Source organism: Postia placenta (assembly GCF_002117355.1).
Source record: "Postia placenta MAD-698-R-SB12 unplaced genomic scaffold POSPLAscaffold_1, whole genome shotgun sequence".
Taxonomy (NCBI): domain Eukaryota; kingdom Fungi; phylum Basidiomycota; class Agaricomycetes; order Polyporales; family Adustoporiaceae; genus Rhodonia; species Rhodonia placenta.
This window is the reverse complement of record NW_020169832.1, coordinates 3,769,962-3,797,083: the sequence shown is the minus strand read 5'-3', so window position 1 is coordinate 3,797,083 and position 27,122 is coordinate 3,769,962. Positions and strand designations below refer to the sequence as shown.

Below are 27,122 nucleotides of genomic sequence, written 5' to 3'. Positions count from 1 at the left end.
ACCCACAGTCGTATCTGAGCGCCCTACTGTCCTGGGCTTCGCAGCACGAGGCCGGCTACGATCCTTTATAGGAGGCCAGTCTCTCGATGAGACTGCGGAAGGTCTTATCACCCCTCTCTTCCTGTACCTTCCCGATAGCTACAGTGCATCCTCTCCAGTGGAGCGATGAAAAATCAGCATATGCCCGTCGAAATGGCACGGCATACGAAACAGTTCGACATTCGGGTGTTCGATGCAGATACGCTGAGGCACGAGGCTGCGATTGAGAGCGCGTTGAGCGTTCTCGAGAACTTCCTCGCAGACTCAGCGTACAGCATCGATGCGCTAATTCACGACTTCCTGGCTATTCCAGGGCTTACAGAGTTTGTTATATCCGGTGGGTTTTGTCCATGAACTACTGTGCATTGTCTGACATATAGGCACAGCCCTTAGGGACCAGAGCGCACAAACACTGATCCGTGTAATCCTTGACGGGTTTCCCTCGAAAGCTGAAACGTTTGTTACATCGTGTTCAAGACGCCTCCTAGAAAGGCTCTCTGTCTTTTTCACGCTCGAGACCGACATCCTCGCCGAGGAGGACGTGAATCTCCTCAAGTCACATAGGCGATATATCGAGCTAGCTTGTCCCATGGTTGAGCTACTCGCCGTATACTGGATTTCAGTTAAGGCGAGTTTCTTCGGTCGTCTGTATCTCTATCCCTTCTAAACATTAGCAGTCGTCGTCGAAGCGGGCTCGTCAAGCACGACGTGAGCAGGGCGTTGAACTCTTCGAGAAATTACGCCTGCCGGTGCCAACCAATACACAAGAGGCTGTCATGTTGGCATCGCAGGTCCTCTCTCATCAGAAGGATATTTTGAACGTATGTCAAACATGTGAAACTCGAGTTAGCCAACTAATGGGATTGTCTTGTTAGTATTACTTGGAGATTCTGCGGTACCCGCATCTCAAGGATCACTTCAAGAAGACTTACGTACCTGAATTCCGCCAAGGCGAGGCTCTGGCATCTCCCTCGGGGGTTCTTGACATACCAGTATCAGAGTTTCCGGACGCTGCAAGCGACCCCGACAAAGCGCGACAAGATGACCATTATGTTCAGCTGAGAAAAGCAACGCTGTATTTTGACAGCGTGCAGGGCTTCGGTGCCTTGCGTATACTAGTCTCGCACAATACTGACACAGAGCTACGGCTACACGCACATAGCAAGAAATCTAATCTCTTCCACAAAGCCATCGATATATTGAGGTGAGGTTTGAGATAACGAGTCATCTCCCATTACTAAACACTGAGCATCCAGAGACATCTCGCATGCTCGTTGGTCGCATCGCAATTGCAGGCGGTTGAAAGGTACTGGCAACGGTATTCCGATATATGAAGCTAGAGTGGATATCGATTCGCGATTGCTTGTCTGTACCTCTCTTCAAATGTCTTTGTGATAGTGATCTTACTCGATATGAATTTGCAGTATCATCTCGATTTCGTGCCAGAATTCGAGAGCGAGGTATGATCCTATGGCTTCGTATCTACGTTCTATCGCAGCTGACAATGCATTAACATAGGCTATTGTTAAAGGTTTGAAACACCCTTCATGAACGGGTTATATCCATAGTCTTGTTTCTCATGACGCCTTAGTCGTCAAAGTCATCGGCATCTACACTCACGCCCAACTGGGGCGGTACTCATGGCAAGCTATCAGTCGTGCACTTAAGAGGCGGACACGAGAGCATGCATTTGAGTAAGACTCCGCGTTCGTCATATCCGAATGCATAATATCATGACATTTCGCAGGCACTCCCAGCATTTACCGTCTGAGGATGAACGTCAAGTGTCCTGCTTCGTTCCGGACGAGAGTGATGCTTATGTCCCCCTTGTACCGACGTCGCCATCGTTTGACGAAGATGAGCAACTAGCAAAGGTATGAAGGGAGTCCTGTTTACGTAAAGCTACGGCTAAGTCATTCCCGTACGTTGCAGCTACATGAAATGATCACGTATGGTATTCTGGCTGGTCAACAATAACTCTTTCTGATGCACGTGTAATCAGACTCGAGCACTATGTTGCATTCTCCGAGGTAGGTTACGTTGTATAATACAGAGATTGTTGTACTCTAAAGGCACTACTGCGTCTGAAAAGACCTTCCTGAATAGTACGTCGTTTATTGGCCGTGCCGATGAATGCTGCTCATTTAATTATGGATGACAGATATCCTGGCAAACAAGGATGTCTCACATGTCTTCTACGTTTCGTATGTCCTGAACCTGAATTGGAGTCATTGGTTCCTTCTGATGTACTGACTCAGGCCGAAAGAGAAAGCCGTTATCGAATATCCGTACTCTTGCTATGTCCTCGGGAGGAGTGGCACAGGGTAAAGTTTACTCGGAAGGAAACATACGACTAACTAATGTGATCGCAGTAAAACGATGGCCATATTATTCAAAATCCTAGGCATCGAGCGCGCCTGGCATGCTCTCAGGGAGACAATACCGAGACCGCGACAGGTCTTTGTTACGAAGTCTCGAGTGTTGGCGACAAAAGTACAAGAGTCATTCGACAGGCACTACGCGTCGTTCATCGATGACCTTCCTGGAACGCCGGAGCGACGAACACGTCTTTACGGTCAAGGGCAGTCATATCGTCCAATGATCAGCGCTGAAGAACAGGCGGAATGGGACAGTGATCTTCCAAGACGTTTCTCTGAATTGGAGGATCGACATTTTCCTTTGTTCATCACATTCAACCAGGTTTGTTGCGACGAAATGCGTCCCGTGCTGAACTCTCTGACATATCCAATGTCAGCTATGCAATCTGTTAGAGGCAGACTTCGGGGATTCTTCTGCTGAGCAGCAACCAGCGACTGGTCTTCGGCCCGTCAACAAACGACCCAAGCCTCAAGGAGTATTTATTTCTTTCCACGTTTTCAGGAGCTCCTACTGGGCGCATTTTCCACAGTCATTGATCAAGGGCTTAGGTACGCTTTATTATATTTGTTGTGTCATATATGTAAGTATTCACGTGGATTCAGACTCTGCTATGGTCTTTGGTGAATTCATGGGTAAGGAAACAGCGCAGGGGTCATGAGGATGCTTTCTAACCTCGTTGTCAGGCGTACTCAAGGGATCAGAAGAAGCATTAACCACCAAGACCGGATACCTGGATAGAGAAGAATATCTCCGCCTCAGCCCGCGCAGACAGGTCATGTTTGCGGGGCAGCGTGAGGTGATATATGATCTTTTTCAGGTGTTCCTAAAGCGCAAAAAGCTCCGAGGCGATTACGATGTGGCCGATAGGTATACACACATTGCGTGGGTACTGTACCAATGCTCATGTGGGTCGTAGGACACGCGCGCTCTTGCGGAATATTGCCGATCGAGGCGTTCCAGGACAATTCATTGACTTCATGTAAGTCGCCAAATACTACCGCTTGGGCTCGCTGATAACACGAGAATACCAGCTACGTTGACGAGGCACAAGACAATCTCCTGATTGATGCTCTCTGTGGGTCGTCAATCCCGCATAATCGTGCCCTCCAATGTCTCATTGTACTATCAGTGTTAAGGAGATTGTGCAGACATTCAGCGAATGGTCTGCTTTGGGCAGGTGACACAGCCCAGACCATATCCGCCGGGAGCGCCTTCAGGTTTCACGACTTAAGAGCATTCATGTGGCGTACGGAGGTCTGTCGATCTGCTTACTGATTGCTCTGATGACCATCAGACTCATCAGTTTTAGACACGGCGCAGTGCAAATCTAGGCCCTCAGCCGCTGTTGTTCCAATTGGTGACAAATTACCGCTCGCATGCAGGCATTGTGAATTGTGCACGTTCAATAGTCGAGTTGATCACGACGTATTGGCCTGGCGCAATCGACATCCTGGACAGAGAAAAGGGTTCAATAAATGGCACGAAGCCTATCTTCATCAGCTGCCTAGATGGAGACATCGACAAATACGAGTCTTATTTATTCGGCACATCGTGAGTGTCGTCTTCAACATTATACTGTATACTTTCACTCTAATACGCCCACTAAAACAGAGACAATCCTGTCGAATTTGGACACCAACAGTGTGCGTTGTCCAAGACACTCGCGGACTATGTGGCATGCGTACCAATGTGATATATTGATAGGTATTCTTGTCCGTGATGCGGAAGCTCGAGACAGGTTGCAAGAGCGCCTCGGGGGTGCTTTTGCAGCAACTGTTCTGTACGTCAATTCTTGCTTCGTATTTTGATTCACTTGACATCTCCCTTGCATCTCAGGACGATATATGAGAGCAAAGGTTTGGAATTCGATGATGTGAAGCTTGTTTTTAGCATGCACACGTCGTTCTGACCACCCGTAAATCAGGTCGTGGTTTACGATTTCTTTGCAGACTCTCCCGTGACGTCCGGACAATGGAGGATGCTCCTAAGCATTGCAGGACAAGAACTTAAGCAGGACTCTCGGAAGATGACTCGTGATCTCGACGCCGGACGTTTGAGTCACATATGCCGCGAGGTCAGACTTCATATGCAGGTCGTAGTACCGTCCGATACTGACTTGTTCCCCAGCTGAAACATCTCTACGTCGGAGCAACAAGGGCGCGTCGGAAACTCTGGATTGCAGATCGATCTGTTTGTGCATCTCCGATGAGAGTACGTAGTTCTCGCGAGGTGGCCTGACGGGACTAAATGCGATAAATCAGGAATATTGGCAATCACGCGGGATCGTAGTAGCATGTGATGTTAAGGAAAACATCGCTCATATTGCAAAGGCGTCAACCCGGCAGCAATGGGAGGAAATGGCCGCGGTATTCTTCCAGAGGGAAGAGTATGAGCTTGCCATGCGTGCTTATGAGCGAGCATCCCTGAGTCGTGAAGTAACCATCGCTCGGGCGTACCACCTACAAACCTTAGCAAACCTTCTCCCCGAGAATGCGACAGGGAACGCCAGGACCTGTTCATTTGCATCCGCGGCCAAGACATTCCGGAAAGTCGCAGACGTGGCAACTGTCCAAGAAGAACGAATCACGTACCTCAAGAATGCTGCCAAATGCTTTCTGCAGAGCGGCGACAATCGGAATGCAGCAGAGGCATTCTACCTTATAGAGGATTTTGAACGTTCTGCACAACTCTATCGCGCTGTTGGGGATTTCGACGACGCTGTGCGCGTGGTCACGTCCCACAGAAACCGCATTGATAGAACCGTCGCGGACACTATTATCAGCATTTCTCAAACAGTCTACCTTCGAAGTTGTCAATTCACGTACGTACACCATCTCACCACTACAGTCTTGGTATGCTCATTTACATACATGCCCTACAGGAAGGCCAGAACGCTTTTCAAAGACGATCAAGAGATGCTAATATGCATGCAAGAGTATGGCTTCCACTCACCTCAAGCGCAGTTCCTCGAAAGCAGGGGCAGATTGTCGGAGGCTGCAGAACTGCATTTTACCAACGGACGTACGCTGGAAGCCATATCTCTATTGCTGGCTGACGAGCGAGACCACTCATCCGTGAGGCGGGCATCGCAGTATATCCTTGAAGGTCTATGGCAAAACATCACATTGGGAACTGAGCTTCAATCGGATGCGGCGCTCTCAAATGGTGTGCTGCTAGGTTTGCTCGACTTGTCGAAGAGAGTGGACACGTCAATGTTGGAAGCGCGAGGTCAGGATGAGGTTCGTGACGACCTTTTGAAGGTGATCTGGCCATCTAATGTTTGTTCAGTTGACCATGTTTCAGGCTATCGAGCGGGACGACTATGCGAAACTTCTGGACCTCAGCGACACTTTCATGAAGCGCCATAACGACACCGCCGCGGCGCTTATGTGCTTGCATTACGCATACTCCATACCGCCAGACCTTCTACGACAGTCTGTGTCTACGGCCCTTCCGAAGCTTAAAGCATTCCTGTGGTACGCGCAGGAATTACGAAGCATAATTACAGATGCGGACGCTTGCAACCGTGACTCGGTCCAGAAGCTATTTGCATTGAAGCCAACGAGTGGGAAAGCAATCCTCATCCGCAGAAGAACCGTCCATTCACTCGATCCCCATTCTGAGCTCGCCACATCGAATCAGTCGATCGACCATGTAGTAAAATTCCCGCAATCCCTGTTCGTCCCCATCTTGTCGAAATTCCTTCGCGACTACCTGGTGCAAAGAGTTACTGCCCATAGTCAAGCCTGTCACAGATCCAGCGCATTTCAAACATGCATTGCGTTTGCAATCACGGGTCGCTGTAGGTCTGAGTGTTACAGAGGCCATTTTAGCACTCGGGACTGCATCCGCGATTATAACTTGCGCGTTCGTCTCCTCCTACAGCAGATCCTAGTGGTTCATACAAAGTATCTCCTGGAAGATAGACGAGAACACCTGAAGGACCAACGGTGCGACTAGTTGTGTGTTCCATAGATGATTGCATTCACAGCTATCGTTCTCTAGGTATTGGCTGCATCGGCTCTACGAGGCATTGATGCCTCCAACTCCTGCATTGGGTGGTCTCCATATGCTCACACAAACAATGATTCCTGAATTTGAGCGGGGTTTCTCAGTCGTCAGAAGTTGGATTTTGGACGTCCTCTGGTTCACTACGCCGTACAGGCCAAGAACTGACAAGCTAGGAGACTTCCTAACCCCTCTCATGCGCTTCACCTCGCTGGGATTCGTGTTCAACGTCGCGGATATTGCTCGCCATAGCGTCTGCGTTCCCTCCGTATCAACGTCTCGACCTTTACAGCTGCGGAACACTCATGGCGAATATGTGGTTCAAGATATCGCTCGCTTTTATCGCAATGACGGTGATGCAATCGTGAAAGGTATCTCCTTTGTTCGGTTCGTCAAATTCTTCCATCAAATCGTCCTCATCACTGAACGGGATTCTCAGTCACCTTCTGATGCACAAAGTTGAGGTCGATCTCTGGGTTCTCGGCGACTTTTTTGATGATTTGTGTGCTTCACTTGTGATTGCAATGCGTCTACGCCAGGACTTCAGCCTCCACGGTGTTTGTTTGCCCCACAGTTCACTTCTCCGTGCCGCTCGCGATTTCGATGGCCTACGGCGATGTCGGACCTCGGCAGCGGTAACTGCATACATCGACGCAATGACGCGTCTATTGCAAACACTGTCGCAGGATGATGCTTCTGGTATGTTACCATCGCACCCCCCTACAAAATTTATTTGAAGCCAATTCATTTGTTGAAATGCTTAGCGGCCCACTTACTATTCGAAAGCAAAAGCATTCGCCAGCCCCAGCGTAGAGTTGCGTATATTCAAGATATGTTCACTAGTCGTATGTGAGTCCGCCTTCTCCTTCATGGATCAACATATGCCTAATCTCTCATAAAAGCTGCAAGATTCTATGCCTTCGTATGTGTCAAATAGCATGCGGATGTTTGTTGCTTCTGATATATCTTCACACAAGTCGGTATCAATATACGTGATAATCGGCTGGAAATCGCTATCTTGAGTAAAATACGGAGCCATGGGTTTCCTGATGCGACTGCCGGTATTACATCTCGCGAAAAGTTCGTTCTCTACGCTGCGATTTTTAGTTCCGCGCCTAATGGTATTCACTCAGTGTACAAAAACAGCTGGTCAAGGCGCTTCGAGTATTCTCCACTGCCAGGGGCAACTCAGACGAGATTGTTCAGCTCCAATGCCGGGATCGTTTGTCGTTTGACAGCAGTCCTCCACGTCCTCCGGCGTATGCCCGAGTCATCATCTACGATCATCTCGATGAACTCCCTAGTCTCCTCGGTCCTAGAGCCCCAGAGACAACCCCTTCACGCAGTGGACCTGCGTCTTCAATGCTAGCAGTTCCTCCTTCGAATAACCCAGGAATGCAATCACGTAGCGAACAGAAGAATCGCGGATATGGACATATAGATGGCCTCGTCGATCTTGACGCTGATGTGATCAAAGCCCACGAAATGCGTGCAGGGCGCATCATTATAAACGCATGGCGTCGATACCGTCGCCATCGCGAGACTGTCACACAGCCCTTGTACCTGATGAAGATGCGCTACCAAGAAGCATCAGAGGCAAAGAACTGGCCTGTTGGACAGCAATATCGACTCGTTTTCCGCGTGTTTGTCCCACGCTTAATCGTCGCTCTGGAACGTGTTCGCATGTATGCAGAGGAACAGCGGAAGAGTCTGAAGCGTAAACTTGGTCAGGCAAAGCATGAGGCGCTCGATGCCATACACGAAAAATTAGCCTGGACGAGGTACTCCTCTTCTATTGATTTAACTGAGATATTCTGATACGACGTTTCTTAGCACACTAACCGAGGAGGCGGAGCGGTTGCAACAACTTCTCGCGCCCGACGCCATCGTGCACAAAGAGTCCAAAATGACCAGGCTGCGTGAATACGCACGAGAGGTTGAAGGGCTGGTGCAGCGTCTACCTCCCGATTCCACTGGGAGTTGGCGAGTGGACGTCGACCTGGGCGTCCGGGGAATCTTGGCGGGCGAGTTCGGACCGCGGCAAACGACGAAAGCGAGACCTTTGTTGAACACGAGTGATATGTATACATGATAGGCGAGCGGTAAGGCGTAAGGAGTCTTCTTGATGAGAGTTCCAATTTAGCAGTGTTGCGGAAATGAGGCCTTTGTTGTAACTATGCATGCATCTGAGCGATATCTACAGTCTTGTCTGTCAACGCACCGAAGCTCTCGTGTCGTCAAGCTCTTTGAGAATGTGGAAACCTTCGAGAGGTACAAGTCTCGAGGCTGCAATAATCATAAGCGATATTGATATATCAGGAGAACGTAACTTTTGCTGGACCAATTTTGCATTTGTGAAACTCAGCAAGTCGCACACTGAGTGCTCACTCACAACTTCTGGCACCTACATCCTGGTATATATCAGTGCGACGTTGCTCGCAGCTTGTCCGGTTAGACCGACGAGTGTCCTTCAGATGCCGGTGGCTGAAGTGGTTATTTATGAATAAGAGCGTAGAAAGCGACCCTGGGCGCTTGATCAGTAATCGAGCAGGACGAACTCATCCGACGCCGAAATGGCTCATCAAGTGACTAATAGTCGTGCTGTTCGCGTGCTGTCCACCGTATGCTCGTTGTAGTCTAACCTAAGCAGCCTACAACAGAGCTCGCATTCTGGGCGAGCAGCTAGCGTGAGTCTAACCCACCTTTCTATGGTGTATCTGGATATCACAAGACTCGGCAGCTTCAACGGAGGGCGGAACATCTGAGAACGGAGGCGCGCGCCGGAAGCCCATCGTCGATTCATTTCTCTTTTTGTATACCATATCGCATATTTGACGACAAGCCAGAATGGCGGCTCAACCCGGAAACTACTGGATACGGACTCTCGACGTCCAGACCAACACGGATATGTCCGATATGCACGATGGTGTGAGTACCTACGGCACCCGAATTGTGGGCTGAGTAGAGTACAGAATCTTAATCAGCTTGGAAGACACTAAACCTAGACTCGGATGCGTATCTGCATACATTGTTAATCCCTCCCGAGTCCTCCAGTGGCAGACTGAGCCTGCCGATGAAGTAGGGCGACATGTGGAAGATCACGAACGCTGCGAAGTGGTGTAGCACTAGTGAGTACAGGACTCCGCAATGAGACACAGACCCTCTGCTTGCTAACTCTCGGACACAATGTCGTTAGCTGTAAAGACGGCACGCAGGTATGCATCAATATCTCTCCACCGGGTTTGTGACATTTCTTAGCTACTCCGAAGAGAAACCACAGGTCATCCTTCGAGTTCCCCGTCAGTTCTGTACGCAGTCACTGATGAGTGTGGCCCATGAACTCCGATGCCGTAGCCGGGAAGATGGGTGCGCTTCAGACGCGCTACTGTACCTGCTGAGGTCGTAATCGGTCGAGATCCTGAAATAGTCTAATCAAGTCCAATTTTGAAAGCGAATAAGATCGAACTCGTGACAACCACCCAACACGGCTCATCTAGCGCTTGCCACCACTATGTTGCCCGCAATCGCTCAATCGCTGATTCTTGAATGTCACTACAGAGCATTGAGAAGGGATGAAGCTATATCGGTTTTTCTCACGCAACATGATTCAATGTACGTCAGCGTATCTCTAGGTTCTAGTTCAAACGTAGCAGGCTTGAGTTTAGCCCTCTAAGACTGCTATGGTCTAACTGCATATGACAAGGGCATGAAGGTTTGAACACCTGAGCGGGGCATCTGATTTGATGTGTCTTAGAGGCGCGAGACACCCTGCGGAGCGCCAAGCTGCCTGTCATTCGCTTGTTGGCCTGAGGGTGACGGTCTGAGCCTTCGACAGTCCTGAATGCATCATCGCGCATCTTAAACCCTTGTTAACCTCCTTGCCTGTTTCCGCTGCTGCGATCGCGATCTCAGGCGGGTTCTCTACGTGAGTCGTATCTCCTGGTGCTATCGATGATTGTCTGACCCCCGCGATGGTCGCGATACCAACTCTATTGTCGATACCTTGCGATCGCTCGTATTGTAATGGTGGCATAGTGCCGAACGCCAAAGTACAGCATGCGGAGCATCCCTGTAGCCTTGACACGAGGGACATCTGAAGGACACCTTGTGTGAGAACCAGCCGCAGTCACCTGCCATTGCGACCGCGTTCCCGGAGAGCAGGGTGTTGGCCGTTACTCAGGAAGGGAAGGTCAATTTCGCAAGAGGCGCGGGGCTTGTTTGGAAATGCTCAATGTACCAGAGATCAACGTCCGACGCTCGGGGCTGTCATCCGACCACGGACCATCTGCGTAGGCACGGAACCATTGCGTGAGCTCGAACGTTATCGAGAAATCCTATTCATGGCACCGGTGACCAATCGAAGGCGATCCGGTACAGTATCTCTTCGCAGACAGGGGGGGGGGGGGCAGCGCAGGACACGCGCTGGTTCTTGCGAGGGAGGAGCTCATGGCACTTGCGTTGACTGGATGCTTGTCAGTGAAAATACGCAGTTTACTTTGGTGGCCGCGCAGATTGCTGCAATGCCTTGTTATGAATATCGTATTCACGTCAATCGAAGCCCCTTAATATGTCCGCAAGTCTGATTTTGATAAGTGCGCCTTCTAATAGCACACCGCGCATATGCGATGCTGCGTATATGGCCCGTATATGTACGTAGTATCCACTACTTCATCGTTGAGCAATGTCGTGGACCCTGATCGTCAGCACCTCAAATCTCCTCTCTCGTGGTGTACAACGCTTATCAATACGCAACTACTCCCATAGCTGTCTGACTTGCAGTTGACAAAGCACGGCGTATGTAGACTGTGCCCTGTGTTACCTAATAACGCAGCGCTCAGGAGCCTTATGGCGAGGGCATCCTGCATATTGGCAATAAGAGCCATCGCCCTCCGCGTACGATTTCCATCGCATATGCGGCCTGTGTCATGGTCGACTATTGTTCTTAAATGCGAATCGCTCGCGCGAATTGTTCTACGGTTGTCTAGAACAGGCCGAAGTCAGAGGAGGCCAGACAATCTCTACGGGGACAATAACCCAGCATAAGATGTGTATACGCGCGATTATAGCTGCCCTCGCGCGTCGTTATGGAATGAACAAGGCATGGTAGAGCCGGGAGGCCGAATATGGCAGGTGGTTATCCATAACGGGCGGCAACGCGTGGGCGGGGACCGCGTCACAGTGATGGCAGGTTCATGTTGGGTCTGCTGGGTCAGCTCGCCTGTGCATGTGCATCGGTGGGGGTCCAAGTACAACAGCTCTTGCACACCTCTTCTTGAGGCACTACAGAGTTCTCAGTTTGTGTCACACTGGGCCCTGAATAGTGCACCGCCTTGTCTCCCCCCACAATTGGAAGCTCTGGCTTCACCGCTGTTGTCCTGCCCCAGCCAAACTGCGAGGACCTTCTCTGCCTGCTATTTCCGTTTAATTGTGTCCCCTGGGTCGTGTCCCGTACAGCGGAGAGCGGTGTCACGCATCAACCGAACCACCACAATTATCGTAGGAACGCGCACGGGAAGTCGGGCCATAGCACGTGTGCACACAGCGACGCTCCCAGGCTTGGCCGGTGCCCTGCCCTTCCTGGCCTTCCCTACGCTATATAGTCAGCTGCCCTTGCCTCCTGCCCCGCAACTCATTCTCTAGTCTTAGCCTCTTCCGTCGGTCCGCGCGTACTGCCTCCCCGCCACCGCCCCCGCCACAGTTTACCAATACACCGCCCCACGATGCCGCCACTACCACTCTCGTCCACCTCCAAGCAATCGCGAGTGACCCGCCGCCAGCCGAAACTAGCGCCGCCACCCGCCAAGCGCGCCTCGAGCGACGCCACCTCCAGCTCCAGCTCTGGGGACGCGTCTGATCTCGACGGGGACACCCCCTCCTCGGCGGCATACGTCCCCGATGAACTCGACGAGCCAATATCGTACCGCTTTCAGGTGCGTCCCTGCCTGCGCTTCTCTGCCCCCTGATGTGCAGCGGCGGCGCCGGTGCTGACCGCGAGCCCTCCGCCACAGAATGGCGACGCGGTGTGGGTAAGAACCGAGGACGGCGAGTGGATACAGGGCACGGTCTCCGGCTCGAACACCCGCAAAGGCGCGACGCGCGAGGTCGGTCGCCTCTCTCTTCCTCCTTGCCCGACTGTCTGACGCGATCGGCTGCACGGTCCCACCCCCACTCTACTGCCCATGTCCGCATTGCCAATGCGATGTCACCGCTGACGTCGCGTCTTCCCACGCGCGGCGTGATGCATGATGCATGATGCGCGATCCGCGTCGGGATCTGCCCGCCGGCGCACAGAAGGAGGGTCTGTTCTTCCCCGTCGCGTTCGGCCACAACGCGCGGAGATACTTCGCCCCCCTCAACGGCGACATCAAGCCCGACAACGCCGAGGTGCGCAGACTGCTCTCCGAAGGCGGCTGGCTGTGATCTCCCCCTCTCCGACTGCCCTTGTCTGTCGACGCAAAACACCCCTTGCCGTGACCCGACACCTTGGGTGAACCGGGTGGGTGGAATCCCGTGCGACGTGAGGATACAAATAGCAAAGAGTGACCATGTAGTGTGTAACTGTAGCTTCTCAGTGGACGATGGACTTCCTCGCTTCTGTTTATTATCCATGATTCCATTCTCCCTCATTGTCTTGGGCCCGTTCGAGAGTGCACAGTGAGACAGCTAGACGATGGGGTGGGTGAGTATTGGAAGTTGAGCACCCCATGTGTTCATTGACAGCGGATTGGGGAACAAGCCACCTACTGCCGGCACACTGCTGCCGACTGCCTTTTCACGTCGCAGCACTGTGACACATCAAACGCATTTATCATTCAGAGGATACACGAAGGTACAGGACTCGTCACTCAGTATGGATACATGCGCTCGTAACGTCGTGAGAGGCTCGTACGCGGCGTAAAGGGGACGTACAGGGGGGATACAGGGGACACATTGTGGATAGGGAGAATCAAGAGAGGGGAACGGTCCGACTGTCCGTGCCCGAAGCCAGCGTCACGCCGTGCCCGCTTCTGCTTGCACGGTGGGCGGGGCGCGGGTGAAACTGCGGGAATCCGAAACGGGGAGGGAAAGAGGGGCCAGGGCAGGACGGAGATCGCGATTGGGGGAGGCGAATAAATATAGACGTAGCGTAGGGAAAGGAGTGACGCGGAGAATGAAGTTGCGGGGGGAGGCCCTCCCAGCTTGCACTATGCGCGTTATAGCCAGCCGCCGGCGCGGAGGAGCGCGCGCACGTGCGGCGTGTCGGGCTTCATGTCGCCGTTGAGCGGCGCGAAGAAGCGGCGCTCGGTCTTGTGCGCGCGCCCGCGCCCGGGGCAGTAGGTGTAGTGCACGGGGTAGTAGACGCACTCGACGAACTGCGGGTGCGCGGCGGGCGGCGGGCGGGAGCGCGTGCACAGTGGGATATAGCGCCGCGTGAAGGTCAGGAAAGAACGGAGGCGGGGGGACGGCACGGGGGATTGACTCACGTCGTTGCGCGCGGGCCCGATGTGCGCAGGGATGTCCGCGACCACGCCCGGCGCCCACGCGCCCGAGAGCATCCTGACCCAGACGTGCTCGCGGCGCTGTGCAGGGCAGCGGCCGGTTCTGTTAGCAAAATCTATGCGTGCGTCAGGGACGCGCAGGACGCACCTTGAAGATGTACTCCCAGGCCGCGTCGAGGCGCGGGGGACGCGCAAAGGCGGCGTCGCCCGCGAGCGTCTCGGCATCGCTACCCTCTTCCGCGCGTGCGCCGCCATCGTCCGCGTCGTGGAAGACCTCGTCGGCGCCGCCGTCGTCGCCGGGGTCACTGCCGTGGTCACTGCCGTGGTCACTGCCGTGGTCGTTCCATGCGTCCTCGCCGGTGTCATCGGAGGTGGGCACGAAGACGATCTCGGCGCGCACGGGGCAGCAGCGGCCGGCGAGCGTGCGAATCGCGAAGGGCTCGCTGGGCGCGAGGAGCGGCTCGAGGCGCGCCTGCTGCGCGGCGGTGGTCGGGAGGTAGACGCAGATGTGCGCAAGCGCGCGGCGGGAGTGCGGGTGCGGCATTATTTGTGCTGGAGGCGGGATATTCGGAGTATGGCGAAAGAATTCTTGAAGGGAAGTGAGGCGCAAGTCTGCCGAGGTAATCGATCAAAAAATAGGTGGAATCGAACGAAGAGAGGGAGTAATCAGGAAATGGCAGAACGCCCCGGCGCTCGAGAAGGGAGGGAGTGTCCTTAAATACTAGTATGTATGCGCCGCCACTGATCACATAATTTACCTGAAGGCCCTGACCTTCTCAGAGAACATTGAGCCTCATGAACAATCCAAAGGCGGACGACAATGCGCTGCTTACTTGATGGGATACGTGAAGTGGATTCAGCGCTTCGTCTGCAAGATCGCACATACCGAAATGCAACTCACAATACTGGATATTATGCATTGTGCAAAAGCTCATGCCGGTATCTCGCGGTAATATGCGAATGTCCTAGTTAAGCACAAGGCGAGGCTCTATAAATGAATACAATGGTAACCTGCTGTAGTGCCTTTTTGTGACATCTTGGAAGGAGATGCTCTCAGACTGTATATTGTTTCGATTGGAGAATGTCTCGCCGCGATGCATGGCAAAGAACGGTAAGACCCCAGACGGTTAGCCAACGCATTTGATCAAAGAGTGTTCAACGGAGAAATGAACTTACAGCCCGGTCGCTTAGGGTAGATCATCATATCCAGCGACTCGAGTCTCAGATGAGATGTGTGGCGAAATGGATCAGCAGCAAGAGAAAAAACAAGGGAGACACGTTACAAACGACGGTCAGGCATCTTCTGGCAAATGTGACATGAGCCTCGAAAAGACACCTCAAAGAGCTCCCGGCATGCACCGCTAGTAGCGGTCAACCCTTGCCAACTTCTGGTAGTTAATCATCCACAGCAAACAAGGACGCCCACGCACCGATGATCAACCCTAGCCATTTCAACGTGTGAAAAGCTCTTCAGTGAGCGGCATTGTATATGAGCAACAGAACAATGGTAGATTTGGCCTGAGCTTCAAATTGAACCCGTTTGCTTTCCTAAGTAGGATCGATGGGCATAAAATTGTCAGCTTTAAGTTAGACTTTGCTGTTACCTCAGTAAGTGTTCCCGTCCACTGCCAAGGTCGATCATCGAGAGCCCACTTTATGGAGCCTGTATGTGCACGATCGACACGAACAGGCACCTGAAGAGCGCATACACCATCTGAGCATGTATTCGATCATGTGAGAAATACCTGATGTTCATAGGCACCTTGCACAGTCAATCATAGTTGATATCCCCGTGCGTAACCATCGAAAACGCGAGAACGGAGATATTGAGCAGTGGGGGACAGTCTTGGATGAGGCTAACCTACTCGCGTGGTGCATGTCAGCCTCACCCCTGTCAGCTTCCACCGTATAGACCTAGCCTGTTTCTCATTCGAAGTTACCGTTCACAAAGCCAATGATCTAGCTCTAGCTGTGAAAGAATCTAATACAACTACCTAATCATACTGCTGCATCAAAGAGCAATTTCTACATCCAGTCTAGCCAAATACGAATACACGTCTGGAGACATGCGGTATTTTAAAATACCGGCGAACATCATTAGCGACCTCGACTTCTTGCGAAGCGCGGCCAGTGTCTGCGGCAAGCATGAGTACACGGATTGGTCTCAAGGATTCTGCGACGTACCATTTGTCGAGCAACGTCAGCCGCCATCGATGTCTTGGCTTTTTGATGCACAGTCGCGAGAAGGTCCATGGTGAGCGTAAGGAATGTCTGCAGATTCCGCTGGATGGCGTCGGGGAGGTCCCGGAACTCTTCTGCACGCCTCTGAATGCGCGCAACATCTCCATCTGTCGGGATAAGATCTGTCGCTTGTATGATCTAGGCGATACGATAGCCTTTTAACTTGCGCAAACCAAAAAGAAGCGAGATATACTCACATCGAGTGCCTGCTCCACCTTCCCGGCATCCTTGGCATCCATGGCATCCCTGACGCGCAACAGCTGGATGACCGCTTTCTTCTCCTTCCCATTGGCGCTGTTCGTCTTCTCGTAATGGCGCACGATCTCGGCGGCTGTCCGCTCGATCGCACGCGTTTTCTCATCGCCGCTCGGCTGACTGATGGTGTTGCCCAGTGCCTGCGCAAGACATGCGATGACAGTGTTGTAGTCTCCGGCCAAGTTATACAGTTTGATGGCCTCTGGGATGCGGTCGTTCTGCTCGGAGTTCTTCGCGGCACGGATGAGAATCTGCTCGTTGTAATCCTTGAGATTGTCGAGCTTGAGCAGCTCAGCGCCCTGTTCGATGATGCCACTCTGCAGGAGGTAGTCAGTGGGAGGTGATGCAACGCACGAAACAGAAGAATCATACAAAGCGCGAACCGTCCGGTCGGAAACCACCCACCAGCTCTTCCCATGCTGTGCCCGTGTTTGCAAGCACAATGATGCGCCGCACGAGGTCCCACGCGCTCTCAACTTGCTCCCGACCTACACCATTGCCCTGGTCTGCATTGAGACAGACGCAGTACACGTACTGCAGCGCTTCTCGCGCGTCCATCTTGACAAATTGCCGGATATATCGCCACATGATGGTAGAGAAACCCAGAGCAGGCGGCGATGCAGGGGCGAGAGATACTACAAGGCAAGTTACTTGGGGTGCGGGCAGGGAACAGAGTGACAGACACTTACATGGTGTCATGTCTGACGTCTCAGCTTTGGACGGGGCACGTAACAGGCCATGGTATGCGAGGGCAATAGCCAAGTGAACGGCTTCCACCTCTGTCTCTTGATGGTCCCACAGTGCGGCTACGGCCTGACATGCAAACAGTTAATACACGATTTTCGCGGCTGAACCTCAGCACTCACGCGCTCAAACTGGCCACACATGAGCAGAACACCTGCCCATACTCCCCTCTTCGCGCCCTTTTGACCGGGAGCGCCGTCGAAATGCCGCTCCCCGTAGCTCAATAGGACCTCTGCCAGCCCTCGAAGACCGCCATTCTCATCCTCGTCCACCTATGCCAATCATAAAGGATGACCCTCTCGAATGAACTCAATGTACACCGCACCATTGCGAGCTGGAACCAAAGCCAGTCTTCCGTTGTGACCGTAACAAGCGGCACGCTTCGTCGGGTGGGGTCGATCTTGCCCATCAGCTTATATAGCGCGAGCTTGAACGGGTCTGTTGTCGAAGAATGCAACATGTGCGCGTTGAACAAGGCGTTCACTTGATCCCGAAGTGGTTTAGGCAGGCTATCAAGACATTGTCAGCAGCAATGCCAGGCGGCGGTGAATGTACTAGATGTATACCGTCGGTCGGGCGAGTCAATCCATGCTTTGAAATAGCTCAAGAAGCCAGGTTCCCGATGCTCGATAGATACATGTTGCTTGTATGCCTCTTCAAGTGCCTCCCGGGCAAATCCAGTTCTCACCATGTAGAACATCTTTGCCCATACGGGTTGTCCTGCGAGCAACTATATTCGCAGAAGTCAGGTCCGTTACAGCGGAAGGCTCGCCACAGCCCGTACCTCGATCCGATCCTCCCACTCGCCATTCCTATAATGTCGCACCAACACAAACGCGCGTACTTTGTTCGATACGCTCGGGTCACCCCCCAGGCGAGCGTCGACCGGACGAGCCTGAAGCGTGCGCTCGAGTATATCCCAATATTGCTCCTCGAGCGCCGCTCGTGCACCCCGCGCAATCTGCCTGCGCAAGTCGACCGCATCGCGCGATTCAGGGTCGCCAAGATACGCGCGCGCGTACCTACGTTCGAAGAGTGGCGTATTGAGAATATGCGCATTCGCGTGCTCTAGTGGCACGAGCGCTGTAGGCTCTTCCGTAATCCTCGCGAGAACGTGCAAGTTTTGTGTGAGCTGGTAGCTGTGGGGCTGCAATGCGATCAGTCATGGCGGCGGAAATCACGAGTAGGCCGAGCGACTCACGTCAGTGTTCACGGCGAGGGAAGCCTCAATCAGCGTATGGACAATGGGATATGACATCCTCCGTAATCGCGATGCATTGAGCTCCGCGACGGCGCGGGCATATGCCATCATCTTGTTCTGCATCTGCAGGTTGGGTCTTGGGCCCGTGCTCGCCTGCCTCGCCCAGATGAGGACTGTAGAGACAGATTTTGTGAGGAACTCACAGCTAGCCAGTTCTTCCCATGCATGCTCTTCTTCAGCTCCGTCACGGCCATATTCTCCCCACCCACACGCCCACCCAGCTGCTCGAAGACGCGTTTCTTCCGCGCCTCCCAGTCGCGTCGCTGTCGCTCCTCAAGTACGCGGTAGAACTCCTCCTGTGTCTCCTTCCTCCCCTCTTCAATAGTTGAGATGAGGTTCTGCTCGTGCGCATGGCGCAGGTAGCCCGCGACGTCCGTATCTTGCAGCGCCTGAAGTGGCGTGAACGTCGTGGACGTGTTCAAATGCGCGATTGAGCTCGCAAGTGCGGGGGCATCAACGTGTGCTTGTGCGAGCAGGTAGTTGCTGCCCCAAGAATGTCAGCGTGAGATACCGGAACACGGACAAGACGTCGATGCAGGACTTACGCGCGGTCATTATCTGTGGACGAACCTGGTTGGCGAGAAACGAGCCGTCGTGACTGCGCCTCAATCTGGTCAAGAGAAAGCTTTACAGAAGGGAGATCAGGCCGTGCAAGGTGGGAGGTGAGCGCCTTGGACGCGGTGAGGAGGGCGGAGAGGTCGGCTGCCATGGTCAATGTTTGTTTGCCTAGCCTCGCTGAACCGGTGCTCGTCGCCCGAGTATGTGCCGTTCAGATGCAGAGTTTCCCAGTAGACAGCCGCGTCAAATCGCAGATTCAGAGCAACAAGGGGCTGAGCAGATGAACGAAGAAGACAAAGCGCGCGCACGCGCTCACGACGCGTGCCACAAACGTATCACGCTGCTATAGCGCGTCGCGGTCATCAATTTCAAACAGCACAACCTTGTCATCTACGCAGCCAAGAAAAGTCATGTTTATAACTCGTTTGCAGCTACAGGATGAATGCCATGCATATGTGAAGTAAAGTATAAATTACTATTAGCAATTGGGGCTCGATCGAATTTGTATGCTCAATAAGTGTAATTACCCACACCTTGTTGACAGAGTTAGCAACGAACTCACATTATAGCATCACTAGACAACGAAACGGTGTCTCTACATGTCAGAAAGCGTAGTATGATATTGACGCAGATGTCCATACCCACATTTTGAATCATTAGCAGACATCACATTGCCCACCAGCTCATCTCTGAGTAGGCAGCAACTCTTCGTCTGCCTCATCTCCCTGTCTCTCACCTTGTGCCTCATTCCCTTCCCGGTCGGGCTCGCCAGTCTCCTCGCCCACGCTCGTACCAGCACCCAGATTTCGATGGTACTGCAAATCTAGTCAGTTTCCAATGTGCGCTACATGTGAACGAGCATTTACGTGATAAATGGCCGTGTAGTAGCCGCCCCAATACATCGCGGACAACGCCCGTGAGAAGGCCTCGTCCTGGCTGACAAAAGAGCCAGGAGACTCCCAAAGAGCTGACGCTCCTGGCACAGCAGACATCGCAGCAGCTAGCGAAGGATCATGAGACGGAACGAACGTTTCGAAATCAATGGGGCCAGAATCGGCCTCCGACTCTGCATCGGCCTGATAATTTTGTGCGCCGTAGGCAGGAGTACTTGTTGAGGTGCTTGCCTTGGCTTTCCCTTTGGCTTTCGTTTTATTCTCGGATGGTGGGACGTTGTACCAACTAAATGACAGGTTAGTAAGACTTGAGTAGAAGAGACGCGAATAACCTACAGAGGCGACTTCGTGACTGGCTCCTCCTTCCACTTACCATCAGATCCATGGAAGGCCTTACAGAGAGGAATAGCCGATCAATAACCAAGAAATGAAACAGTAGTCCATGAGGAGCACAAACCTTGTACTCCGCCATTGCCGAGTCCCAGGCATTCACAAGGACAGAATCGTCCCAGATCTCCTCGTGCGTCAGCTCCCGGCTCTCCTCCCCTTCCTCTCCATCCTCAAGATCATCGCCCGCCATACCTACTCCTTCGTCATATGGCATACGCTGAGCCTGATTACCAGGGTCATCCCAATGTTGGGAATATTGCTGACGTCCATTGGCCGGTCGTTGATTAGTTCTGCGCTTCTTAGCAAGTGGAGGGTGGCCGGAAGGTGCTTGTGGACCAACCTGGAATGCTGTTCCAGGCTGGGTTGGAGTGATATCGTCGTACGAAATAACAGGTCTCATCGCGGGCAGATCCCAGGTCGAGTTGAAGTTGACCCAGGACTTTATGCAGTTACTTCATAAGTATATGCGTCTCACGTGCCCCGAGGACCGCGTCGTGTTACGAGTTTCTCATGTTTATGAACTACGACCACTGCTGTCTATGAGAAAGTATGCTGTTTACGATGAAAATACGTCAATTCAGTCTATTCACGGATTCTTGATGGCATGCGCATGTTGCAAGTGATCAATCGAGCCGGACTTTCAACATCGCCATCCTCTTATGCTCAGCCATTCTTTTTTGATGAAACGACAGCTCCGCGTATGGACCATTAGCAACAAGTTTCAAGCTCCAATCCTGCCAAATGAGTCAATTATATTCTGCAGTAATCATGCCTTGTTATACGCATGAGCGAGACTAGTACTAATCAGCAAGCTCCTGGCTGTCAGGACTACAGACCATGGTGTCAACAGTTCTCAGTCTGGCCTACTGCTCGTCTGTGTATCCTTCACCTGCACACTTTGTCATACGGCAAGCAGAAAGGCTCCAACCCCTAGTTCTCCTGATACCTACTTGCGATGAACGGCTGCTCGAGACTGTAAGGTCTGTATCTCTTATAAAAGCCTTGCACATAGCTACCTCGATAGAATATACGCTAGGGTGATGGCCTTCGTCGGTGAAACAACGCTCACTTGAAGAGTTCATGCTCGAGGCGGAGTAGCCCAAGGTTCTTCATGCTTGTCCCGATGCGTCTGACTGAACATAATTTCTTCACCGGGAGTGCATACGAGGGAACACAGAGATTTGTGTAGAGTTTCAATTCTACAGATGCATCCATCTGGTATAATAGACCAGCGCGAGATGCATCTGTGCCGGGTCGGTCAAAGAGAGATTTTACCTCGTAATTGTTGCCCGCAGGCATATCCTTCAAAATGGCATATCTGTGGATATTTGCGTACTGCTCGATTACTTGGATGACATCTGCGGCTCCATTGTGCTCACTAAGCGAGCGAAGAGGCTACACGGTGTTCTTCTTCCTCATAGTTGGCTCGTCCGTGTGATTCGGAGTCAGTATCTGTACGAGGATACCGAACCACCGTTGGTTGCGTATATGAATGCCATGGTTGGCCTCTTGGAAAGACTCGTGAATGGAGAGAACGGAGGTGAATCTAACTTCGATCTGAACCTCAGTATCAGCTGTGTTGATTTACCACGGCTTTTCTTTAGACCATTTACTGTACAAGAGACAACGTCTGAGCTGCGGGGCCCAAGTTAATCGAATGTATGGCACATTCATCGCGCGCTGGTAAGTAAATGTGTGCTTCTAGCCGCTTTGGGATCAACTCATAAATGAAACATAGCTGCAGCTACGTCTGTCTTTGTGTGTAGAGTCACTTGATGATGTTAACTTGTTAATAAGGCCTCACTAGTGGGTATAAACATTGACGATGTGCAGTTGCATGAAGACATCTTGAAGGCCATAACTTCCGTCCAAAGTCCTGGTCATGCTAGAAGGTATATCGATATGTATCAGCGGTGAGAAGACACAATGATATAGGATAGGCTGTTTACAAAGACTGACATGTTCCTATAGGTATATCATTGCTGACACTTGGGACCAGCTTGCCAGCACTATCTGGATGTATTCCGCCGCAATATCGTCGCTTGATAGTATAGTGCAGCTACAGACAACGACACAAACAGAGACATTCAAACTACCTCCACATGCGCACGTTCGCGTCGTCACCTGCGAGACCCTCGACGAGGTTCCTTCATTCCTTGCGCATGGTTCCTCCCCGATGGCCATCTCTCGGGCTTGTCTCCCACCCTTCCGATCGCGCCCACCAGATGAAAACCAGATCCTCGCGGCTATGGTCATCTGCAGAGCTTACAAACGATACCGGTCTCGCCACCGATCTGAAAGCACATTCATTCAAAAGTTGAGGGACCACAGTTATGATATATGTCTTGATGCGGCCAAGACTATGACGGGACCTTATCGGCACTATCGGTTACTGTTCCTTGGATGTGTCCCACATCTACTCGTTGGCTTGGAATGCATGGACCTCCATGCCACAAGAGTCATTGATGATCAGCAAGAAAAGCTCAAACAGGCGGAAGTTAAGAAACTAGATGCGACATATGCCAATATTGCTGAGGCAAGGTACGTTGTGAACATATTTCTCATGTTTGCAGAATCAAACATGATCTCGGCCCTTCCAGGAAGCTCCTCGAGGATGTGAGGAGGCTCAAGATCGACTTGCAACCAGAGGCCGTCGGACACAAGGAATGCAACTTGCAGTGTTTGTCGACACACACCCGCACCTTCCAACACATTGTCCGACGGCTTCCCTCTACTGTAACTCAACAATGGCAGGAAGACATTGACATCGGCACCCGAATCTTGGAAAATGTGTTTGCGGAAAAGTGAGGCCTACATTGGACACGGTAGATGTGGGCATGTAAATACATGAAAATGCAACTGTACTGCTTTGACTATACGACGGCGCCGAGAGCTTGCAACAGTGTCAAGAGTGGCCCAAAATTTATGAATATTACAATGGACAACGTGCTTGTTCTGATATACGCACAAGGGCAGCGAGTGAGTCTACCACTAGTCAAATGTGATCTTGGTGGGTCCCTTGGGAGCAGGAATATCATCCCGGAAGAAATTACCGTAAACACTGTGCGTCTTTTTCTTGATCGTCATCGGAAACTTCTTCAGGCCTTCAGCTTCAAATCCGCTCTCCCGCAACACCCGTGCTAGTTCTCCCGCCAGCGACCGCTCATGCTCATTGCCCGTGAAAAACGTGATCGACTTGCCACTCTTCCCACCACGACCTAGATCACGTCAGCCGTCATGCTCGCAAATACAGGCAGAGTCCGACTCACCTGTCCGGCCAATCCGATGGATGTAGTCTTCGATCGTCAGCGGGAACGTGTAGTTGATCACCGCAGCGACATTGGGGATGTCCAGGCCGCGCGCCGCCACGTCTGTCGCGACGAGCAGCCCCGTCGTCCCAGATTTGAACTTCTGCAGCGCGTCCATTCGGGCGGACTGCGACATGTCCCCGTGCAGTCCGCACACGGTGTATCCTTTACCGCGCAGCATGACCTCGACGCGCGCGGCCTCCTTTTTATACAGCGCGAACACGAGGATCCGCGCGTCGTCTGGCGAGCCGGACTTCTTGTGTGCGAGTGCACGCAGATGACCGAGCAGCCGAGAGCTGCAGATCTACGTTAGCGCGAGACCAATGCACCGATGGATGGGCCCACTCACTCTTTCGACCGCTCTTCGTCGAACACTTCGACAACTAGAGGTGCAAATGAGCGCTGCGTCCATGGTCACTACATGAGCACTGACCTTGCTCGACCCGGCTATTCGCAGTCAGATCGTCGCTGCCGACTGTCACGCGTACGGGATCACGTTGAAACGACGCTGCCAGCCGCCTGACGCCCTCGGGCCAGGTTGCACTGACTGTGTAGAGGTATGAGTCGTCATCAGCCAGAGTACAATGAAGGCTGCCTTACACATGAGTGTTTGTCGTTCCGCGCCCTGCTTTGTGTGCTCAATGATTGCCCGAATGTCGTTCTCGAAACCTTTGTCAAGCATTCGGTCCGCCTCATCCAGCACTAGGTACGACACCCTACGTCGCGCAATCAGCGGCCGCATACTTGAGCCGCGCCGGGGACTCACTGGCTCAGATCACATGCCCCCTCATTCACCAGATCGAGAATGCGCCCGGGCGTGCCGACGACAATCCGGGTCGTCTTACCATCCTTGTTTGCGTTCTTCAGCGTCTTCACCTGCGGGCCCTTGTCCACCCCGCCAAACACCGCCACGCTCGCGATGCCAAACGGTTCTCCAAGCGCGGACAGTGTATCGTGCGTCTGGATGGCCAGCTCGCGTGTTGGCGCAACGACGAGTACCGACACTGTCGTACCCTTACCCTTCTTAGACAGTGTGGGCGACGATTCAAGCCGCGCGAGAGCGGGCAGCCCGAAGGCTAGCGTTTTACCACTGACACGCGCGCAATCAGTATTCCGCTCGTCATGCAGCATATGTTCAAGGCACTCCGTCATGGAAAAGAAGCTCTTGATCTCTGATCTTTCTAGACCTTGTCTACACGGGGGGAACCCTCCACGCTAAGCCTCTGCAGGCCCAAAGGTGGGAACGTGAATGGTGGTCGCTTGAGGTCATCTCAACTCTGACGCCTGAGCATGAAGATCGCATCGCAACAATACTTCCGCAGGACCGATTCGGAAGAATAACATTTAAGAATTCGGTGTTTGCTCACCTGCCAGTCTCCGCGATCCCTACTACGTCGCGACCTTCCAGTGCGGGAGGCCATGAGCATGCCTGAATGGGTGTGGGCTCCTTGAAGCCTTTGAATGCTGACTGCAGTTCGGACGGTACGTCTAGCTGGTCGAAGGATAGAACGGGCGTGATCCTGCGGGAGCTATCTGGAGCATGTAGCGTGATGGAGTGCTTCGATAGGAATGCATCTATCTCTGACGACGAAGGTGTGATATCCTTGAGTCGCAGTGGGGCAGGTGGCTGTCCCTGAATTTCGCCCGCGCGGTCCTTCTTGTGCAGTGCCTTGTCGTCTGAACTGCTTGCTGCTTGCTGAGCCTCCTTAGCCGATACAGGTGCATCCGCCTTTGCTTTTTTGCTCTTTTTCTTGCTCTTCTTGGATGTAGAGGCCTGTGGGACCCGCTCATCGGATTCCTCGGTCGCTTCTACGGCTTCGACACCCTCCTTTTTGTGCTTTTTCTTTTCCTTGCCAGAAGAGCTCGAATCTACAACCTGAGACTCGTCTCCCTCGCGGTCACGCTTCCGCTTCTTCTTTTCACTGGCAGCGGGTTTGGAATCTGCGTCTGTCACTATTCCGCGATCAGGATCGGTTTACCGGCACAAACCTGAGGACGGGCGTACGCGGGATATCGACTGCTATTGCAGAATCAGCTTCAGCTTCGGCGACCTTCGACCTCTTTTTATTTCGCTTGTCCGGGTTGTCATCTGTCCCCGGCACATATTGTCAGGACGGTGCAAGCTCGGATTCTGAGCGTAACATACAGACCACCTGGTCCCGCGGTGCGATGTTTCTTGCGCTCAGCCTGGTCGGCGTCCTGTTGGTCTTGCGATTTCTTCATTTTTTTGCTAGTCATGTTTGTGGGTCTACAAGATCGGAAAACCGAGTGAACACCCTGAGTTTGTGATGTATATAAGTAGCAAGGCTTCGGACATTTTGGCGCTCCAAGCGAGGAAAATGCAAAGTCACGTGTGTCTAACGCCACGCCGACCACTGCCTCGCGTCAATTACCTTTTCAGACGCGTTCCTTACCTCCCAACCTCCACGTCCTGCCGGCCCATGGCTGCCTCCTGCCAGTCGCGCACTGACCGCTCGTTTTTCTCCAAGTCGAAGAACGCGAAATTTGACGCGTCAACCACAACCACAACCACAACCACAACCACAGTTACCAGGCGCGTCACCGTCGTCGCCCAAGCAGCCCCCGATCTGCGAATACGCGCATTAAAATCTACTGTTCACCCTCCAGCTCCTCAGCCTACCCCAGAGCCATCTGAGACAACTGAAAGTAAGAAGCGGAAGACCGCTGAACCACCGTCGCAGGTGACGAAGAAAGCACGGAAATCTTCACCTCCGGAGTCATCGGTAACAGACCGTCGGATGTCCACAGAAGTGCATCCGTCCCCTTCTCACCTTACTGAACCCCAGCCCTCCTCGTCCTCCTCCAGCCGACGTTCAAGCCGTCATGGCTCCGCGGCGCGCTCCCACACACCATTACGCCCGGCGCGTGAAAGCAGGTCACGCTCGACTTCTGTTTTCCCAACTGAAGTACCGGCGCCCCGCAATTGCTGGATCAGAGAGGACGGAAGGCCAGGGCCCGGTTTCCTCAGCTCGGAGATAGTCGTAAGCAGACTGATGAGGTTTTATGTACCGCGTACGTCTATTTATCTTTTCTGTCTATGCTATCCATTTTACTGCCCCACTGTCTTTTTCGAATCCGTCCCATGTTAACTGCGTCCACGCGTGCACCGTTCACATTTATGGCTGTATTTATGCTGGCTTTTGGACGTGTCACCTATCTATTTCCTATCTTAATTGACCGTCCTCAAGCCTGCAATGTCTGGGTATCCCGTATGACTGGATACTTTCGTACGTTTATTCGATTAGGGGTGACCTGCAGACAGGCCGCGTATAGCCGCGGATGATGTGCAGGTAGGCTCCGACACCACTGCCCAAGTCCCTCTCTAGTAAGCTGTACGAATTGGTGAGATATAGCAGTGCTTCCTCAGCATATCTCAGGCGGATCGACAACTCTGGGGACGGTCAGAGGTGTGACAATGGATGCTGTATCGTGGTCAATGCCAGACGTATGGAATATATGCACTGTGACACCTAAGCCGTGGCTTTGTCTATCTGGTAGGCTGTTGTACGGCTAATCACAGTTGTGTATGCGCTGCGTACGCGATGGT

General features: G+C 52.6%; 8 protein-coding genes across 8 annotated transcripts; 4 read left to right on the top strand and 4 right to left on the bottom strand.

Annotated features, from left to right (window-relative positions):
- Nucleotides 1-192: 192 nt before the first annotated feature.
- Nucleotides 193-8,518, top strand: POSPLADRAFT_1128407 (hypothetical protein; the record flags this gene model as incomplete). The annotated part of the gene is made up of 35 exons (XM_024483734.1): nucleotides 193-376; nucleotides 420-683; nucleotides 742-860; nucleotides 915-1,243; nucleotides 1,335-1,404; nucleotides 1,464-1,499; nucleotides 1,558-1,570; nucleotides 1,631-1,733; nucleotides 1,787-1,913; nucleotides 2,042-2,069; nucleotides 2,112-2,144; nucleotides 2,201-2,243; nucleotides 2,298-2,363; nucleotides 2,412-2,739; nucleotides 2,795-2,966; nucleotides 3,021-3,050; nucleotides 3,102-3,285; nucleotides 3,335-3,397; nucleotides 3,450-3,493; nucleotides 3,596-3,672; nucleotides 3,728-3,969; nucleotides 4,030-4,061; nucleotides 4,123-4,198; nucleotides 4,255-4,291; nucleotides 4,343-4,492; nucleotides 4,546-4,629; nucleotides 4,680-5,239; nucleotides 5,300-5,657; nucleotides 5,722-5,894; nucleotides 6,424-6,813; nucleotides 6,866-7,125; nucleotides 7,213-7,275; nucleotides 7,404-7,506; nucleotides 7,560-8,207; nucleotides 8,260-8,518. The coding sequence occupies 35 exons, from the start codon at nucleotides 193-195 to the stop codon at nucleotides 8,516-8,518; spliced, it is 5,748 nt and encodes a 1,915-aa protein (XP_024344885.1).
- A 648-nt stretch (nucleotides 8,519-9,166) lies between these two features.
- On the top strand, nucleotides 9,167-9,881 carry POSPLADRAFT_1038303 (hypothetical protein; the record flags this gene model as incomplete). Its single annotated transcript, XM_024477363.1, has 4 exons — nucleotides 9,167-9,354; nucleotides 9,419-9,554; nucleotides 9,623-9,641; nucleotides 9,696-9,881. Coding segments are annotated over exons 1-2 (166 nt in total), but the record flags the coding sequence as incomplete, so codon positions are not given.
- A 2,011-nt stretch (nucleotides 9,882-11,892) lies between these two features.
- On the bottom strand, nucleotides 11,893-14,448 carry POSPLADRAFT_1043238 (hypothetical protein; the record flags this gene model as incomplete). Its single annotated transcript, XM_024478257.1, has 8 exons — nucleotides 11,893-12,013; nucleotides 12,111-12,326; nucleotides 12,416-12,908; nucleotides 13,088-13,089; nucleotides 13,171-13,211; nucleotides 13,656-13,778; nucleotides 13,890-13,985; nucleotides 14,053-14,448. The coding sequence occupies 8 exons, from the start codon at nucleotides 14,446-14,448 to the stop codon at nucleotides 11,893-11,895; spliced, it is 1,488 nt and encodes a 495-aa protein (XP_024344883.1).
- A 1,467-nt stretch (nucleotides 14,449-15,915) lies between these two features.
- Nucleotides 15,916-19,114, bottom strand: POSPLADRAFT_1043237 (hypothetical protein; the record flags this gene model as incomplete). The annotated part of the gene is made up of 12 exons (XM_024478256.1): nucleotides 15,916-16,038; nucleotides 16,089-16,283; nucleotides 16,343-16,717; nucleotides 16,773-17,035; nucleotides 17,090-17,213; nucleotides 17,267-17,416; nucleotides 17,470-17,653; nucleotides 17,711-17,874; nucleotides 17,929-18,291; nucleotides 18,346-18,498; nucleotides 18,549-18,888; nucleotides 18,951-19,114. 12 exons carry the CDS (start codon nucleotides 19,112-19,114, stop codon nucleotides 15,916-15,918), a joined length of 2,598 nt encoding a protein of 865 aa, XP_024344882.1.
- Nucleotides 19,115-19,559: 445 nt separating this feature from the next.
- Nucleotides 19,560-20,646, bottom strand: POSPLADRAFT_1072696 (hypothetical protein; the record flags this gene model as incomplete). The annotated part of the gene is made up of 4 exons (XM_024482540.1): nucleotides 19,560-19,778; nucleotides 19,830-20,142; nucleotides 20,193-20,248; nucleotides 20,314-20,646. 4 exons carry the CDS (start codon nucleotides 20,644-20,646, stop codon nucleotides 19,647-19,649), a joined length of 834 nt encoding a protein of 277 aa, XP_024344881.1. The 3' UTR covers nucleotides 19,560-19,646.
- A 437-nt stretch (nucleotides 20,647-21,083) lies between these two features.
- On the top strand, nucleotides 21,084-23,054 carry POSPLADRAFT_1030919 (hypothetical protein; the record flags this gene model as incomplete). The annotated part of the gene is made up of 7 exons (XM_024476753.1): nucleotides 21,084-21,226; nucleotides 21,542-21,786; nucleotides 21,851-21,929; nucleotides 21,985-22,004; nucleotides 22,054-22,138; nucleotides 22,218-22,787; nucleotides 22,847-23,054. The coding sequence occupies 7 exons, from the start codon at nucleotides 21,084-21,086 to the stop codon at nucleotides 23,052-23,054; spliced, it is 1,350 nt and encodes a 449-aa protein (XP_024344880.1).
- A 183-nt stretch (nucleotides 23,055-23,237) lies between these two features.
- POSPLADRAFT_1130739 (hypothetical protein) lies at nucleotides 23,238-25,076 on the bottom strand (the record flags this gene model as incomplete). The annotated part of the gene is made up of 7 exons (XM_024483985.1): nucleotides 23,238-23,464; nucleotides 23,516-23,850; nucleotides 23,904-23,937; nucleotides 23,988-24,101; nucleotides 24,155-24,270; nucleotides 24,321-24,644; nucleotides 24,922-25,076. Coding segments are annotated over 7 exons (1,305 nt in total), but the record flags the coding sequence as incomplete, so codon positions are not given.
- Nucleotides 25,077-25,995: 919 nt separating this feature from the next.
- POSPLADRAFT_1052218 (hypothetical protein) lies at nucleotides 25,996-26,444 on the top strand (the record flags this gene model as incomplete). The annotated part of the gene is made up of 2 exons (XM_024480248.1): nucleotides 25,996-26,308; nucleotides 26,362-26,444. The coding sequence occupies 2 exons, from the start codon at nucleotides 25,996-25,998 to the stop codon at nucleotides 26,442-26,444; spliced, it is 396 nt and encodes a 131-aa protein (XP_024344878.1).
- Nucleotides 26,445-27,122: the final 678 nt, after the last annotated feature.